At 30.8% G+C, this 14,544-nt stretch overlaps 6 protein-coding genes and 1 pseudogene across 7 annotated transcripts, besides 4 other annotated features; 5 read left to right on the top strand and 2 right to left on the bottom strand.

Moving 5' to 3' along the window:
* Positions 1-359: 359 nt before the first annotated feature.
* TVAGG3_0403540 (negative regulation of peptidyl-cysteine S-nitrosylation) lies at positions 360-1,636 on the top strand (the record flags this gene model as incomplete). Its single annotated transcript, XM_001304064.1, has 1 exon — positions 372-1,535. The coding sequence occupies one exon, from the start codon at positions 372-374 to the stop codon at positions 1,533-1,535; it is 1,164 nt and encodes a 387-aa protein (XP_001304065.1).
* A 928-nt stretch (positions 1,637-2,564) lies between these two features.
* On the top strand, positions 2,565-3,641 carry TVAGG3_0403530 (uncharacterized protein; the record flags this gene model as incomplete). The annotated part of the gene is made up of 1 exon (XM_001304063.2): positions 2,565-3,323. One exon carries the CDS (start codon positions 2,565-2,567, stop codon positions 3,321-3,323), a length of 759 nt encoding a protein of 252 aa, XP_001304064.1.
* A 166-nt stretch (positions 3,642-3,807) lies between these two features.
* TVAGG3_0403520 (uncharacterized protein) lies at positions 3,808-4,399 on the top strand (the record flags this gene model as incomplete). Its single annotated transcript, XM_001304062.2, has 1 exon — positions 3,830-4,294. The coding sequence occupies one exon, from the start codon at positions 3,830-3,832 to the stop codon at positions 4,292-4,294; it is 465 nt and encodes a 154-aa protein (XP_001304063.1).
* Positions 4,400-4,589: 190 nt separating this feature from the next.
* TVAGG3_0403510 (methionine gamma-lyase) lies at positions 4,590-5,902 on the bottom strand (the record flags this gene model as incomplete). The annotated part of the gene is made up of 1 exon (XM_001304061.2): positions 4,641-5,837. One exon carries the CDS (start codon positions 5,835-5,837, stop codon positions 4,641-4,643), a length of 1,197 nt encoding a protein of 398 aa, XP_001304062.1.
* A 293-nt stretch (positions 5,903-6,195) lies between these two features.
* Positions 6,196-6,969: a mobile genetic element.
* Positions 6,970-9,966: a mobile genetic element.
* TVAGG3_0403490 (zebrafish ch211-108c17.2-related family) lies at positions 8,289-8,967 on the top strand (the record flags this gene model as incomplete). Its single annotated transcript, XM_051232840.1, has 1 exon — positions 8,289-8,967. A coding segment is annotated over one exon (679 nt), but the record flags the coding sequence as incomplete, so codon positions are not given.
* TVAGG3_0403480 lies at positions 9,165-9,580 on the top strand (annotated as a pseudogene). The gene has a single exon. A coding segment is annotated over exon 1 (416 nt).
* Positions 9,967-9,993: 27 nt separating the features above from the next.
* Positions 9,994-11,033: a mobile genetic element.
* Positions 11,034-14,544: part of a mobile genetic element that runs on past the window's edge.
* Positions 11,106-12,182, bottom strand: TVAGG3_0403450 (MULE transposase domain-containing protein; the record flags this gene model as incomplete). Its single annotated transcript, XM_001290154.2, has 1 exon — positions 11,106-12,182. One exon carries the CDS (start codon positions 12,180-12,182, stop codon positions 11,106-11,108), a length of 1,077 nt encoding a protein of 358 aa, XP_001290155.2.

Raw genomic sequence — 14,544 nt, 5'->3', positions numbered from 1 at the left:
GAAATACTGTATCGACGAATACTTTTGTATAACCAAAGTTAACGTTGAATCATTTCAAATCATCCTATTTGAAGTGGTGTACAATCACTAATCGTTGTTAATTCAAAGTTTGTGAAAATCATTGTCATTTCCCAATCAGCATAACCGAACAAAATGGAGTGCTCTGGATTTTAAATATGATTTTCCATAGAAATTATGCGTTACATTGATTGGGTATAATAAACATGCAATTCTGCCATAAAAAATATAGTAATGTAGGGAATTTAGTAAATCGCAAAATTATCAAATAAAGTAAATAAAACTCCATCAGAATTTTTCAAAGTGTCAAAATCTCATTAAACGATTAGAAAATTTCCCATAAATTTAAAAAAATGAGTGATCAGGATTTGACATATGAAGTTCAACCTAACGACTCTCTTTCTTCTATTTCACTTAAGTTTAGGGTGACCGTTGCCTGGATTAAACTTCTAAATCCAAACTTAGATTCAAATATTCATCCAGGACAGAGCATCATAATAATGAAGCCTGAAATTCTCGACGAATGCATAACAATTAAAAACATTAAAGTTTTCCCAGCAGAAGCAAATGATAAAGGAATTTTGCGTTGTGATAAAGTAAGTTTAAGATATCTCCCAGACAGTTCATATGGAAAGCCGCTTGTCATAAATTTATTAGGCCACTTAGAAAGTGCTATAATGCCACATCCTACTTTCATGCTTACGCCTGGATTTACTGATCCATTTGCTGATAATGCCCTGTCTCTATTTGTTATCAGCTACATTACTGATTTTAATACAAATAAATTTGAAACAATTTCTTTTGAAGGTTTACGTGGTGATCTCTTGAAATTACACCATAATTTACTATTAAAAGCCGAAGCAGCTCAATCCGCAAAGCAATTTGTCGTACCTGATATTAATTCAGCAGCTGCACAGAGAAGGAATCGTACGATTTCTGATCTAACAGTAGAAATGAACGCCCATCGTAATGCAACAAATAAAAAGCGCAATAAGCTACGCCAGATCAATGTAGTTGGTTCTAATAAGATCCTCACATTACAAGAAATGGAAGAAATCAGACTTTGCTTACCATATCAATATATTAATGCCGGATGGAAGCTTCTTTTCCAGTTATCTAATGACGGATCAAGTTATCTCTCATTTTTCGAGAAAACAAGAAACATTCAACCAGTTGTTCTTCTAATTCTTACAGATAAAAAAGAAAAAATCGGTGCTTACATTTCCAAGGGCTTAAAAGTCCAAAGAAACTTCTACGGTAACGGTGAAACCTTCGTGTTCAAGTATCATCCAACATTTTCTTATTATCGTTGGACAAACGCCAATCAATACTTTGTTTCATCGTCAAAGGACGAAATTGCAATTGGTGGTGGAGGAGCTTCAGCTCTTTGGGTTGACAGTTGCTTCATTTCTGCTATTTCTGAGCCTTGCCCTACATTTAACTCTCCAGCCCTTACATCTGTCCCACATTTCAAGATTGTTGACTGTGAAGTTTGGCAGCTCTCAGAACATATATAAGTTCTGATTTTTTCTTTATATTTATTATTTATTTTTTATATGTATAAAATTTTAATGAATATGTTTGGCTAAAATCAAATGTTTTTATATGTGTTTAAGTATATTCATGCAAAAACGAATAAGATAAAAAATTATTTCAAAATTTAATGAATCTATTCGTTTAAAGTTAAAAATTTTTAATACGTAGTGGTGTTTATTTATATACAAACAAATAAGAATGAAATTTATAATTCAATTTTCTCTTTTTCTTCCTCTTCTTCTTGTAAGGGAGGTGGCTCGTCAGAATATTTCTCTTTTATCCAGATACATATAGTTTGTATTAGAAGTATGAAATTTCCGATGGCTTTTATAAGTTTTATGATAAATCGAATGAAATTTTGAGACATTGTGATTCTTTGGACAGTAATAATGGAAAACCATGTTTCGAATATAACTGTTAATATTGATAAACTCTCGATTTTTTGGGTTTTGAGGAGAGTTCGGATCTGTAAAAATGGAGTAGGTATTTCTAGGAGATCCCAGGAACCTAATAGGATAATAAATAGATCTGTGTCCATTAGATTCCGTAGTCTTTCAAAATATAGGAAAAAAATAAATAATATTGTTAATTTCCATAAAATTGGATGCTGATTTATATATGCAAGATAATAAAATATCACAAAATCTATTGGAATTGCAATAAATCGATAAGGTGGATGTTCAAATCTGAAATTCCAGTGTAATAATAAATATGTAGAACTCATTAAGAAATTAAAATAATGTCCGGCTAAACTAACACTTGCAATACTGTTTCGAGATATAATTTTGATCATTTGAGGTAATCTGACTATTGCAGGAAATATCAAATCCATAAACTTATTAAATTGACCGAACAATATTTCATTGCACTGCTTGTTCATCCAATTGAAATGCAGGAACATCTTTCGAGCGCATTGATGGCCAATGAAGCGATAAAAAATCAAAAATATCAACATTTAATAATTTGTGTAGGGGGAATAAATTGATTTTTTAGGGTGTAAGTAAAATCTAATGACTGCAAAACAAGCAAAAGAGGTTGACGATAATGAAATGCATCCCCCTCTTGAAGACTTCACAGTTGTTAAACCACTCATTAGATTCTATGATTATAAAAAGCTCGCAGAAACTTCCAAAAATGTAATGAAATTATCTCAAGAAATAACTAACTTCAAAGCGCCAAAAGTACCAAATAAATTTTTATGGCCCAAGAAATCTGAAATTCCGCCGGATGATTTCGTCGAAGATGAAGAAACTTCAGTAATTGAACCTATTGACCAAGTAGAGACAAATATCGTAGAAATAATACCACCTTTAGCTGCATCTAAACTTGAATATGATTTTCCTGCAACTAAAGAGCTGAATACTTTAGCTCAAATTCAAAGAAAAGAATGTTTTGATACATCAAACTTATTCGAACGAGAAGAATGGATGGCTCTATCAAATTATTACGATGCTCAGATCAGAGAAAATACTCAGCGTAATGAAATTGTTGATAAACGCCCTATATCAGATGCTCTTAGATATACGTCCAAACTTTCCGCATTTCCGATTGATGTTGGCGGGCAAAAGTTTTACAAATATAATATACGTTGCGAAAAAATGGAAAAACGCCATAAAAGAACAATGGAAAAAATAAGTCAAGCGCATGACCATGCTTCTGATGCTCTTATGAACCACCATATACATTGGATGACCGCTTTTGGTGATATCCAAAAGATTAATGTTGAAAACGTGAAAATTCCAAAAATCCCTATTCAACACTACGAATGATTCTTTTTGTTACTTTTGTAAATGTTTTTATATGTTTTGTTTGTTAATCTCATAATAATTTTTTATCTATCTCACAAAACATTGGAAATAATCCAGATATACATTCATTAACCAAATGATAATAAATGGAAACATTCTAAATCTAGCTGAAAATGTTCGTGCAGATCTTGTTACCGAGATAACTTGAATACTGATAAAAATAATTACGATATTTTTAGATCGATTTTAATTTATATACATAATACGATACTATATATAAAATACATCTATTTGGTAGATTCAATTTTCTCGAAAAATTCCAAATTTTTTCGAAATTTTGAAATTTAAATATTAAACTAAGATTTTGTTGATCATTTTTGAATTTTTGAAAAAATTTTGGAATATTGAAACGCGTGATTTATAATAGATATTCGAAGTAAAATATATTTATTATGTTTTGAGTGAAAATTGTTTCATCAGCAAAATTTTTATAAATCAAAAAGTGACGAATTTTTATTTTTTTGACGATGCTTGATATCTTAAAAGCTCTCGATGTCAACATGTCAGCTGATGACCGCTTAGAACTTCTTGGCAACCACATTGAAAAGTTCAAAGAAACACTCGTTGAATTGCAAAATATTACTAAAGAATGGCCTCGTTTACCAAGTGATTCTCCACAAGATAAAGTCGATATCAATTTCAAGCAATACTATCAAGCATACGATTCATTGAAAGTCCTTTTATCTCCATCTGATGATGGATTCAAAGAATTAACACAACTCAAGAATAATGTCAATAGTGCTAGAGATGAACTGAAATTCGCTCTTAAGAATAAGTCGATGGTAGGTATTCAATCATGCCTTGATAAAGCAAAACGTCTTCAAGATTTGTTACAACAACAAAGAGTTAAAGAGTGTCAATATATTGAAATTCTTATTCACCGTTGGAGAACAGCTGCTTTAACATTTGCTGGTGACTTAAATACAAAATAATCAAAATAATTTTAATTTTCTGTATGCAAACTCTTATACTAGATCTATCTTCTTTTGTCTTAACTTTTCATACATTGATCATTTACTAAAACTCTGTTCTATTAATTTTAGAAATTTTTTGAATTTATTTTGCTTTTTATAGATAATTAAAGCGAACAATTTACTTGATCTTTAAAATGTGTTAGAAAAGTCAACTAAATTCAATTATTTCAAGGAATATTTTATGAAATATTATTTGAAATTCAAAAATAATTCATTATTTAGTAAATAGTTAGTAATAAAAAGTATTGATAAGTTATTTGTTGTAGATATCTAGGATTTTATTACTGAAATTCGAAAGTTAAATTTAGAGGACTAAGTCGAGAGCCTGCTTGAGGTCGTCGATGATATCCTGAACGTTCTCACAGCCAACAGAGAGGCGGATGAGGTTATCTGTTAGGCCAGCAGCCTCGCGTTCCTCCTTTGGAACACCAGCGTGTGTCATTGAAGCTGGGTGCTGGATGAGGGATTCTGGACCACCGAGGGAAACGGCGAGAGAAACAACGTGGCAGTTGTCAAGGACTTTCTTGGCCTTCTCTAATCCGTCGACATCGAATGCGATCATAGAGCCGAACATCTTCATCTGCTTCTTGGCGATTTCGTGGCCTGGATGGTCTGGAAGGCCTGGGTAGTAGACCTTCTTGACGGCCTTGTGCTCATGGAGGAATTCAGCGACCTTCTGAGCGTTCTCGGCAGCGCGCTTGACACGCATATCGAGTGTAAGTGTGCCTCTTGTGATGAGCCAAGCGTCGTGTGGGGAAATGATGGCGCCTGTGATATCCTTGATACCCTGGGACTTGACCTTAGCGATGATGTCAGCTCTTGAGCAGACAAGGCCGGCGACAACATCGGTGTGGCCATTGATGTACTTAGTAGCGGAGTGAACGACGATATCAACACCGAGGTCGAGTGGGTTTGTAAGAATTGGTGAAGCGAAGGTGTTATCAACGATAACGAGGATATCCTTCTGCTTTCTGGCCTGCTTGACGGCGTCTTCGATGTCGATAACCTTTAATGTTGGGTTAGCTGGTGTTTCGAAGTAGACGATTCTTGTGTTTGGCTTCAAGTGCTTCTCAATGTTTCCTGGGACAGCCATGTCGATGAAATCAACTTCAACGCCGAACTTGCGGAGCTGATGCTCGAAGAGGGCGTGTGTGCAGCCATAAAGGCAATCGTCGGAGATAAGGTGATCACCGGCCTTGAGGAATGTCCAGACAGAAGCAGCAATAGCACCCATGCCAGAAGCTGTGGCAGCGCATGCCTCAGCGTGTTCGAGCTTGGCGATCTTGCCTTCGAGTGCGGAGTTTGTTGGGTTACCGATACGTGTGTACATGTAACCGGCTTCCTTGCCACCGAAACGAGCACCACCCTGGTCGCAGTTGTCGAAGAGGAAGGTGGATGTTTGGTAGATTGGAGCAACAATAGCACCGAACTGATCCTTCTGTGGGTTGGCGTGGATGGAAAGTGTGTCTGTATGTGTTGGGTCGATAGCGTGGCCACTCATCTTTTATATAAAGTGAATTGATACCCATTCAAAAATTGAATGGTTCTCGAATACAAACGTCATTTTTCCAGGGTAATTAATAGATGAAATATCATGGGCTTTAATTATTATGTTATTGGCCGGATGAACATACGATCATTCAAATTGATTTATTAATTTATCCCATTTTATGCTGTAATTTAGTAGGAATTCTAGTGATATTAACTCCTATTGGGAAATTTCAATTTGTGGCTTTTCTCTTCTCAATTTTTTTTCTTCAAAATTTTGTTATATCATTGTCACCAAAAACTTGAGAGTATGTATATCACTTATTTTAGGGAATAGATCGATTTTTAAGATAATTGATGAATTATGATTGGGGCGCGTAAAGGGTTGGCGTCCTAAGGCGTCCTGATGTAAACTATTCAATTTTTGAGAAGTTTACACCATAATTGAATAGTTTATGGCGTCCTGAGAGGAGATTTCAATGGGTATGGCGTCCTAAAAAAATAGAAGAAAATGATTTTTTCTCGATTTTTCTAGAGATTGAATTTTTTAAAAAAGAAAAAAATCAAAACGTATACATTCAAGAAAGACTATAAATGAAGATTTTTCTATTTTTTTTCATTCTAAAACATCTTTTTTTGGATAATTTTTTTTTTAATAAATATGTAAGAAAGATTGAAGAAAAAGTAAATTTACTTTAAGAAAATTCGTTTTACATGATGTAAGACCCATAACAACTATAAATATTCAAATATTTAAAATAAAAAAAAGAAAAACAGATTAAATGTATTTCACATCAAAATCCATTGACCTAAGGATGTTAAGTTTCTGTTTTTAAAAGTTGATATTTTTTTTTTAATTTTAAGAAAATTAATAGCATGTTATTAGACAATAGGAGTGTAATGATATTGACTAAACAGAAATGAGAGAATAGAGATATAATTTTGATAAGCAATATTGCGAACAAATTCTGAAGTAAAATCGCGATCAATAATTGAAAATTACGATCATGTACTGAAAAATGACGATCAAATTGAATGAATAGAATTATATCTAAGAAAAAATAAATTGTATTTAGAAGATGAACAAAGAAAGGTATATGCTAAAAATCATTTAACAATAAATGGAAATAAAACGAAATTGTTAAGGGTATAGTCCACTAAAAATTTTTAAGTTTTGACAATGAAAATAAGCTCTGTGACCATGTAAATATATATCTATGCAAAACGAGAGGTTATGCCATAATTTTTTTAGTTATCAAATTTTCCTTTTTTTGAGAGAAGTCTCTCAATAATTTGAGAAGAATCTTTGATATAAAGAGATACACATTTGTAGAACGAAGTAAGTGTTTTCCAAACATTTTATATGTTCATCCTGTATAACAATATAAAGCTGCATAGTGCCATCTTGTGCGTTTGCTATTTTATGTACTTTTCATTGAGATAATCCCTCTTCTCGGGTGATTTTAACAGTCAACTCAATTTTAAAATAAAGATTTCATCAAAATGATTTCGAAATTCGGATATTGATTATATAAATAGCACTGTTAACATATTTTGGATGAGTAAAAAATACCTTGTTTTGTATGCATTTAGTACACCTTTATTTTTGATTAAAACTATAAAATTTTTATTCCTTATATAATAAATAGTATATGTTACATAAACATGAAATTCAATAGCATTCAATTTTGGATTTTTAGATTTGGTAAATTTTAGAAGAAATAAAATCAGCAATCAAAATAAAGAAACTTTTTTTGTATCTTCTATGATTACCTTTTGGTACTAAATTTTGCATTAATAAGTAAATTATCTGTATTATTCTGTGAGCACAAGCCCTCAGTTATGCTGGTAGTGAATGATGAATCGTCATTTTGCGAAGAGAACGCGATTATTAAGGTAATTTTGAGAATTGTCTTGAATTATTTAAAATTAAAGTTAATTGAATAGGTAGGATAACTAGCCTTTGCTAAATTTGTATAATTTGACCTTATTCTAGTTGGATCTGAGAATATTTTGCTGAAATAATAAATTATATCGCCGATTTATGAAAATTTCTCTGATGGGACCGACTCGCTGAAACGTATTAGTGTTAATGGTAACTTGTCTGAATTTTCAAATTTTTTTCGAAATCCAAAAAATCACAAACAAAAGCATCAAAATTAGATTTGCATTTAAGGTTTTCATTTTTTTTGGAAAATAAAAATATTTTTTCCCCAATAAAGTTTATTTTTACTTTTGAGAGGAATAGAAACGTTATTTTGGAATTTTGAAACGACAGAAATGTTCCATTTTTAATGTAGATTCTAAAATGGGGTCAAATTTTTGATTGAACCGTTATCCATTGAAAAACCTCGATTTTAAAATGTTATTCCAAAATATTCATCTAATGATATAGTATATATTTATTAATTATTACTTTTTATTCAATTTTCACTTTTGGCGGGATTTCATTTTTTTTTGTTGTATGGGCCATATTGTTCACCCAAAACGGAAAACAAAGGCAATGCATAACATTTTACTCCACGAACGTCGTCGACTCTCAGCGCGACAGATGCTTGGTGCTTGCATAATGACCGGAATGCCATATACAAAAGGTGCTCGCTTTCTTTCTCTTTGTGGAACTAAGCCCCCTGTGAAGAGTGGTGTCATGAGACAACAGAGATTTTGTGACGATAAGATTAGAAGACTTAAAAGTATTTCCCTAATGCTGTCGAGAAAGTCCTTCAGTGGTTACTTATCCATTGATGCAAGATGGACGCACAGGCGAAACTCGCCAAGTTGTACAGTAACTGCGCTCGATGCTGTCACAAAAAGAGTTCTTGCATGCGTGAACATCAACCATATTGGTGGAAACAGACAGCATGCTCAGTATTCCGGAGCTTCCAACAATATGGAAAGTGCTGGAACTCGAATCATCTTGAAGCAATTAAAGAAATACAATATCTTGAAAGATGTTAAAGAGATTATTAAAGACCGAGATAACAAAAGTGTCTCTGTCTTTAAAGAATTTGGCGTCTCTCATCTTGAAAGATTCGATCCAGGTCATGTATCAAAAAATATCTCAAAAGATTTTACAAAGTTCTCAGCTTCTCATAAGACAGTTGAAGTTTTCAACGACAAGACTCAGAAGATTGAAAAAATAGAGAGACCTTTCTGGGGTCTGAATGCAAGCCTAAGTATGTGGCTTTGGTCATGTTTTGCCGAAGAAAATATTGACAAACGTACGAAAATGTGGGAGAATTGTGTCTACCATTACGTAGGCAATCATTCTTTTTGCGAACCGCACAATTACAAATGCTTTGAATGGCAAAAAGGTGTCAATTCGATCCAACTTCAATTCATGCTCTATGACTGGGTTCACAAATGGACACCCATAGTTTCCAAAGTTTCTTCCATTGGATCTACCTGCATGAATGAAGCGTTTAACTCCAAAATTGCATGCTATTTGGACAAATCAAGAGCCTGGAAGAACATTAACATTAGAGTTAACGTTGCAATCTTAGAATGGAATGATCCAGAGCATTTTCTCGGAGATATACAAAAAGCATTACATCTTCCCCACTTCCAGAAGATTGTGTCAAATCATTTGAAGAGAATTGTTACTCCAAAATGATATTGAAACAAAAAACTGTTACAAAAGGTTCTAAAAAACAGAACAAATACAAAAAATCCATTCAGAGTGTACCAGGAGGAGATTATCAAGTTTTCAAGTCCGAATGGGAATCAGAAGACGAAGACATTGATGACTTTGATTAACGAAAATTACATTTTATTTATTGTTTTTGTTTTTAATTAAATTATTATTATGCTCATTTTCTTATTTTGATTTTTTCTCATTATGATATAAATAATTTATTAATGCATTTATCCAATAATTATGCTATGATATTTTTATGCCTTATTTCATTTCTCTTATATTTGATAATCTGGTAAAATATAGTTCAGACTATAATCATTTTAGATTATTGATATATTTATATAGGTTAGAATAAAATTAGTTTCATTTTCTACTTTTATTTTGAATTAATAATTTATAATATCAAATATTATGGCGTAACCTCTCCTTTAAAATATAGATATATATAGGCCTATAGAGTTTATTGGCACTCTCAAAACTCTAGAATTTTGAGTTTACTATACCCTTAAAAGAAAAAAATGAAAATTGTTAAGGGTGCACACGAGAGGATCATGTAAACTTCAGAATTTAGAACCTTATTTTTAGGCATTATCTTGCTACCTATTTAGGCTCGAAAGCAAAAAATATCAAAAAATACAACTTGACTCCATTATGACCCTTTCATGGAGGTAGTTTTTATCCGCTAGTATTTTCCCTTTGAATCTCTTTACAATTCGAAATCAAATTCAAATCTCAGTAGAAGAAAGGAAGAATCGACTTACTACGGTTGTAATACGAATAAATACATATATTTAATTATTTTTATTTACATAATAATTGTTTGAAGCTCATATTCCATCAAATTTTTAAATAAAAACATTAAAATGTTGAAAATGTTCATATATTTTAATAGGGTTTTGGCACTTTATTGAGGAATTACTACATACATAGTCGAACTGAACTTGACATTTTGAAATTTAAATTATTTATCAAAATTAAAATTTAACTTGAAATTTATAATTATTTAGTCATATTTTGCATAATTCTAAGTAGATTTTGTAAAAAATCAAGAAAGAAAAATTTTAACGTGCTTTATTTTTTCTTTTTTATAATAATACATATTATTATATAATTAACATATTCATAATGTTTCACCCTTTCAAAAATATAATCCTCCTCCTCTCAAATAAACGTACATACGGGTGGCCTCTTTTTTCAAAAAATTAAAATTTGAAATTTTGGGCTCAAATATTAGAGATTTTTTCAACCTTCAACGATATATGTTGTCTATATCAGACCTCCTTTCTTTTTGATACTTAACATTGTTCCTAAATCTTAGCCGTTAAGGCTGTTCTGAAAATATTTTTTTTTTCGAAAAAATTCGAAAAAAATTCTTAAAATTCAAAAATCCCTTAATTCCTGAGGATTTTGGAAAAAAGTTTTTACATGAACATGTGTATATTATATGAAGTACATTGATAAGGTAAAAATCAAATTTTATTGCATATTCATCGAGAAAATAAACTAACGAATCCCTCAAAATTGAGAGGGTAATCCTCCTCCTCTCAAATAAACATACATACGGGTGCACCCTTAAATAATATATTATTTTTTAGTCATAAGAATAAAAATATAGTAGTTATAAAAGGAATTAGACTTCATATATCAATTCTTTTTCTCTGTAGATGTGGAACGTTTGCTTTTCGATCTCTTTCGATGAACTTGAAAATATAAGTTATTATCGCTGAGAATCCTTTCCGAAATAGGAGCTTTACGTTTAGGAGGATTGTCGGATGAATTTTGTTTTTTATTGTTTGATTTTGTTGTTATGGAAGATTTTTTCTTATTTTTTTCAGAATTTTGCTTGCTATTAACTGAAACTTGTTTTGACGGCCCAACAATAGCATTTGTAGTAGGAAGAATTCCCAATAACGAGCGCATTTTCGATAATTGTTTTTCAATATGATCAAGAAGGTCCAGCTTATGTTCTAGATTACTAGACATTTGATTTGTAGAAGGATGGTTTTGATTTTCTGGTTCTAAATCTGTAGAGTCTGCAATATTTGAATTTTCGGAGCGAATTGGAGCATCTGAACCTTGATTTGTATCGGCTTGCTCAAAATTAGTTTGAATTGGAGTGGATGAATTAAAATCTGGATGATTTAATGTTTCATTAAATAATGCCATAATTTTTTCTCTTTTTTCATTAATAAACTTAGTGATCATTGTATCTTTATCTGTTAGATCGATCGATTTGAGTATATCTGCATCATGAACTGGAATATTTTCGAACAATGAACTCGATTCTATGGAACCATATGGAGAAATCTCGTTCTGAGCCAAAGAAAGATCACTTACGTTGTATTGTTTGATAGAAAAAATTGTTTTCTCAAGTTCTTTTTGAAAGCAGTCAAGAATATAATTTTTGTAGCTATCAGTGATAACGGTTTTTATATGGCGCTCGATCTTCTGGTTATTTTTGATGGCGTTATATTTATCTAATTGGATTTGAGATATCTTCTTAATAGCTTCATAAATGTTTGGATGTTTTAACGAAGAAAATTCTGAATGCATACTCTCGAGGCAATCATTAGTGAATATTGCAGTTGCATTATTATATTGAGATATTAAATTGTAGTGCGGCAACCAAACTTTGTTGAAATAATCAATATAATCTTTGATCGAATCAACTTTATTTTGATTAATTATATGCATTGTAAGTACAAATTCTTCATGAGACATGAATGGAGTAATAGAATATAGCTTAAATAAAGAATTTTGTAAAGTATTGAAATTTTTTGTATAAAGTGCTACAAGTTTCCTGTGTAAAGCTTGTTTGAAATGAAATAGGCATCCAATTATACGGACTTTAGGGAAAATTTGTTGAAGTGCCTCTATCATTCCCTTTTCAAAATCACAATGAATTTGAATTAGCTTTGAAAATTGAATACCCTTGACAGTAAAAATATATTCAAATGCCTTCTTATAAGATTCAAATGTGCGGTTTTTCATGAATATAAATAAAAGTGGTAGATATTGATTTGTTGAAGGTTCACAAATCATAATTGTTAGCATCTGTCCTTTTTGAAAATGTTTTGGTGTAATTTTAAAAGTTCCATCGCAAAATAAATCTGTGGCTTCTTTTGCAAATTGAATTGCCTTCTCAAAACCAAAAAACATCGTCTCACAATTTGCTTGAAAATCATGGCCAATGAAAAACTGCTCGCCATTTATTAAACAAAAATTAGCAATTTCATCGTCTGTAATTTTTTCTCCAACAGAAAATTTTCTGGACTTATTATAAACTTCCCTGACCAATGAATCTTTAATTAATGGGTTTTCATCAGTACCAACAGCAAGTTCTGTCATAAATTTTTTAATCTGCTGAAAAGTGCCGTTGTCTTCAGAAAATTTTGCCATTGCCTTATTGTATATTTCTGTCAGAGTCATTGATTTATGAAGATCATTTTTTTCATTTTGTAACTTTTTAAATTGTCTGCATTCGGGTATATGTTCCTTTTGTAAATCTTCGGAAACTGAACTGTTCTCAATTTTAACTAAATAACGTGCTTGACAAGAATGATCGATGCAACGGTAGTAACGTTCAATATTATTTGAATTAATAATATTTGTATGATCATGCGAATAAAGCATATCTTTGCGAACAATTGTATCAGGATATTTTCCAGTAACTGCGGGAATATTTTTAACTGCAATATAACTAAAATATCTTCTGACAGCTTTAGATTCATTTTCGGCGTATTTAATATTAAAATATTGAAGAACTTGTTTGATTATATTCGTTTTTTCATCTCTCGATGTTGATTTTTGGTATTTATCAGATTGTTCCCTGATAAATATTTTATTTTCGTCTGTAAAGTTTGCTCTTTTTTGATTAAATATAGATGATTTTCCCATTAAAAAATGAAATGATGCAAAATTTACGAAAACCGTTCGAAAATTGAATCAAAAATGAAAAGTAATACTTAAATGAGTAATTCTTTGAGATATTGGTCTTAGATTGAATGTAGCGTCATTCTTATATAGAATATATATTCATATCATCGGAAATATGATAAAAAGCATATAATAAATGTCAAAAAAGTGAACAAATAAGCAAAGATATTTTTTAAAAAACAATGAAAAGTAATACTTAAATGAGTAATTCTTTGAGATATTGGTCTTAGATTGAATGTAGCGTCATTCTTATATAGAATATATATTCATATCATCGGAAATATGATAAAAAGCATATAATAAATGTCAAAAAAGTGAACAAATAAGCAAAGATATTTTTTAAAAAACAATGAAAAGTAATACTTAAATGAGTAATTCTTTGAGATATTGGTCTTAGATTGAATGTAGCGTCATTCTTATATAGAATATATATTCATATCATCGGAAATATGATAAAAAGCATATAATAAATGTCAAAAAAGTGAACAAATAAGCAAAGATATTTTTTAAAAAACAATGAAAAGTAATACTTAAATGAGTAATTCTTTGAGATATTGGTCTTAGATTGAATGTAGCGTCATTCTTATATAGAATATATATTCATATCATCGGAAATATGATAAAAAGCATATAATAAATGTCAAAAAAGTGAACAAATAAGCAAAGATATTTTTTAAAAAACAATGAAAAATAATACTTAAATGAGTAATTCTTTGAGATATTGGTCCTAGATTGAATGTAGCGTCACAAATTTCACAAATATAATTTACTATACAATTTTATTCATTTTTTTTAAAATGGCTGACGACAGTCTGTATCAACTAACTCAAATAGTCAAGCATAATGATTATTCTTCGGATTCATTAAATCAACTTTATCAATGCATAAGTACAATGACAGAAAGATCAATTGGATGCTTGAATTGGGATAAATTTTTCAAAAAAATCACAGTGACTGATGAAGTTCTTTTACATTTTTTAGCATCCGTTTTAAACATTGAAAAGATATCAGAATGTTTCAAGGATTCTATTTTTTATCACAATATTAATCTTGAAAAATTCAGTAATTTAACTGAAACAGAACAACAAACAATTTTAAATTCCTACAAAGCGGATAAATTTACATATTACATAATGTGCTCACAAAT

Source organism: Trichomonas vaginalis, chromosome V (genome assembly GCF_026262505.1).
Source record: "Trichomonas vaginalis G3 chromosome V, whole genome shotgun sequence".
Lineage (NCBI taxonomy): Eukaryota > Parabasalia > Trichomonadida > Trichomonadidae > Trichomonas > Trichomonas vaginalis.
Note: the sequence above shows the minus strand (reverse complement) of the source record. Positions and strands in the feature narration are given on the sequence as shown.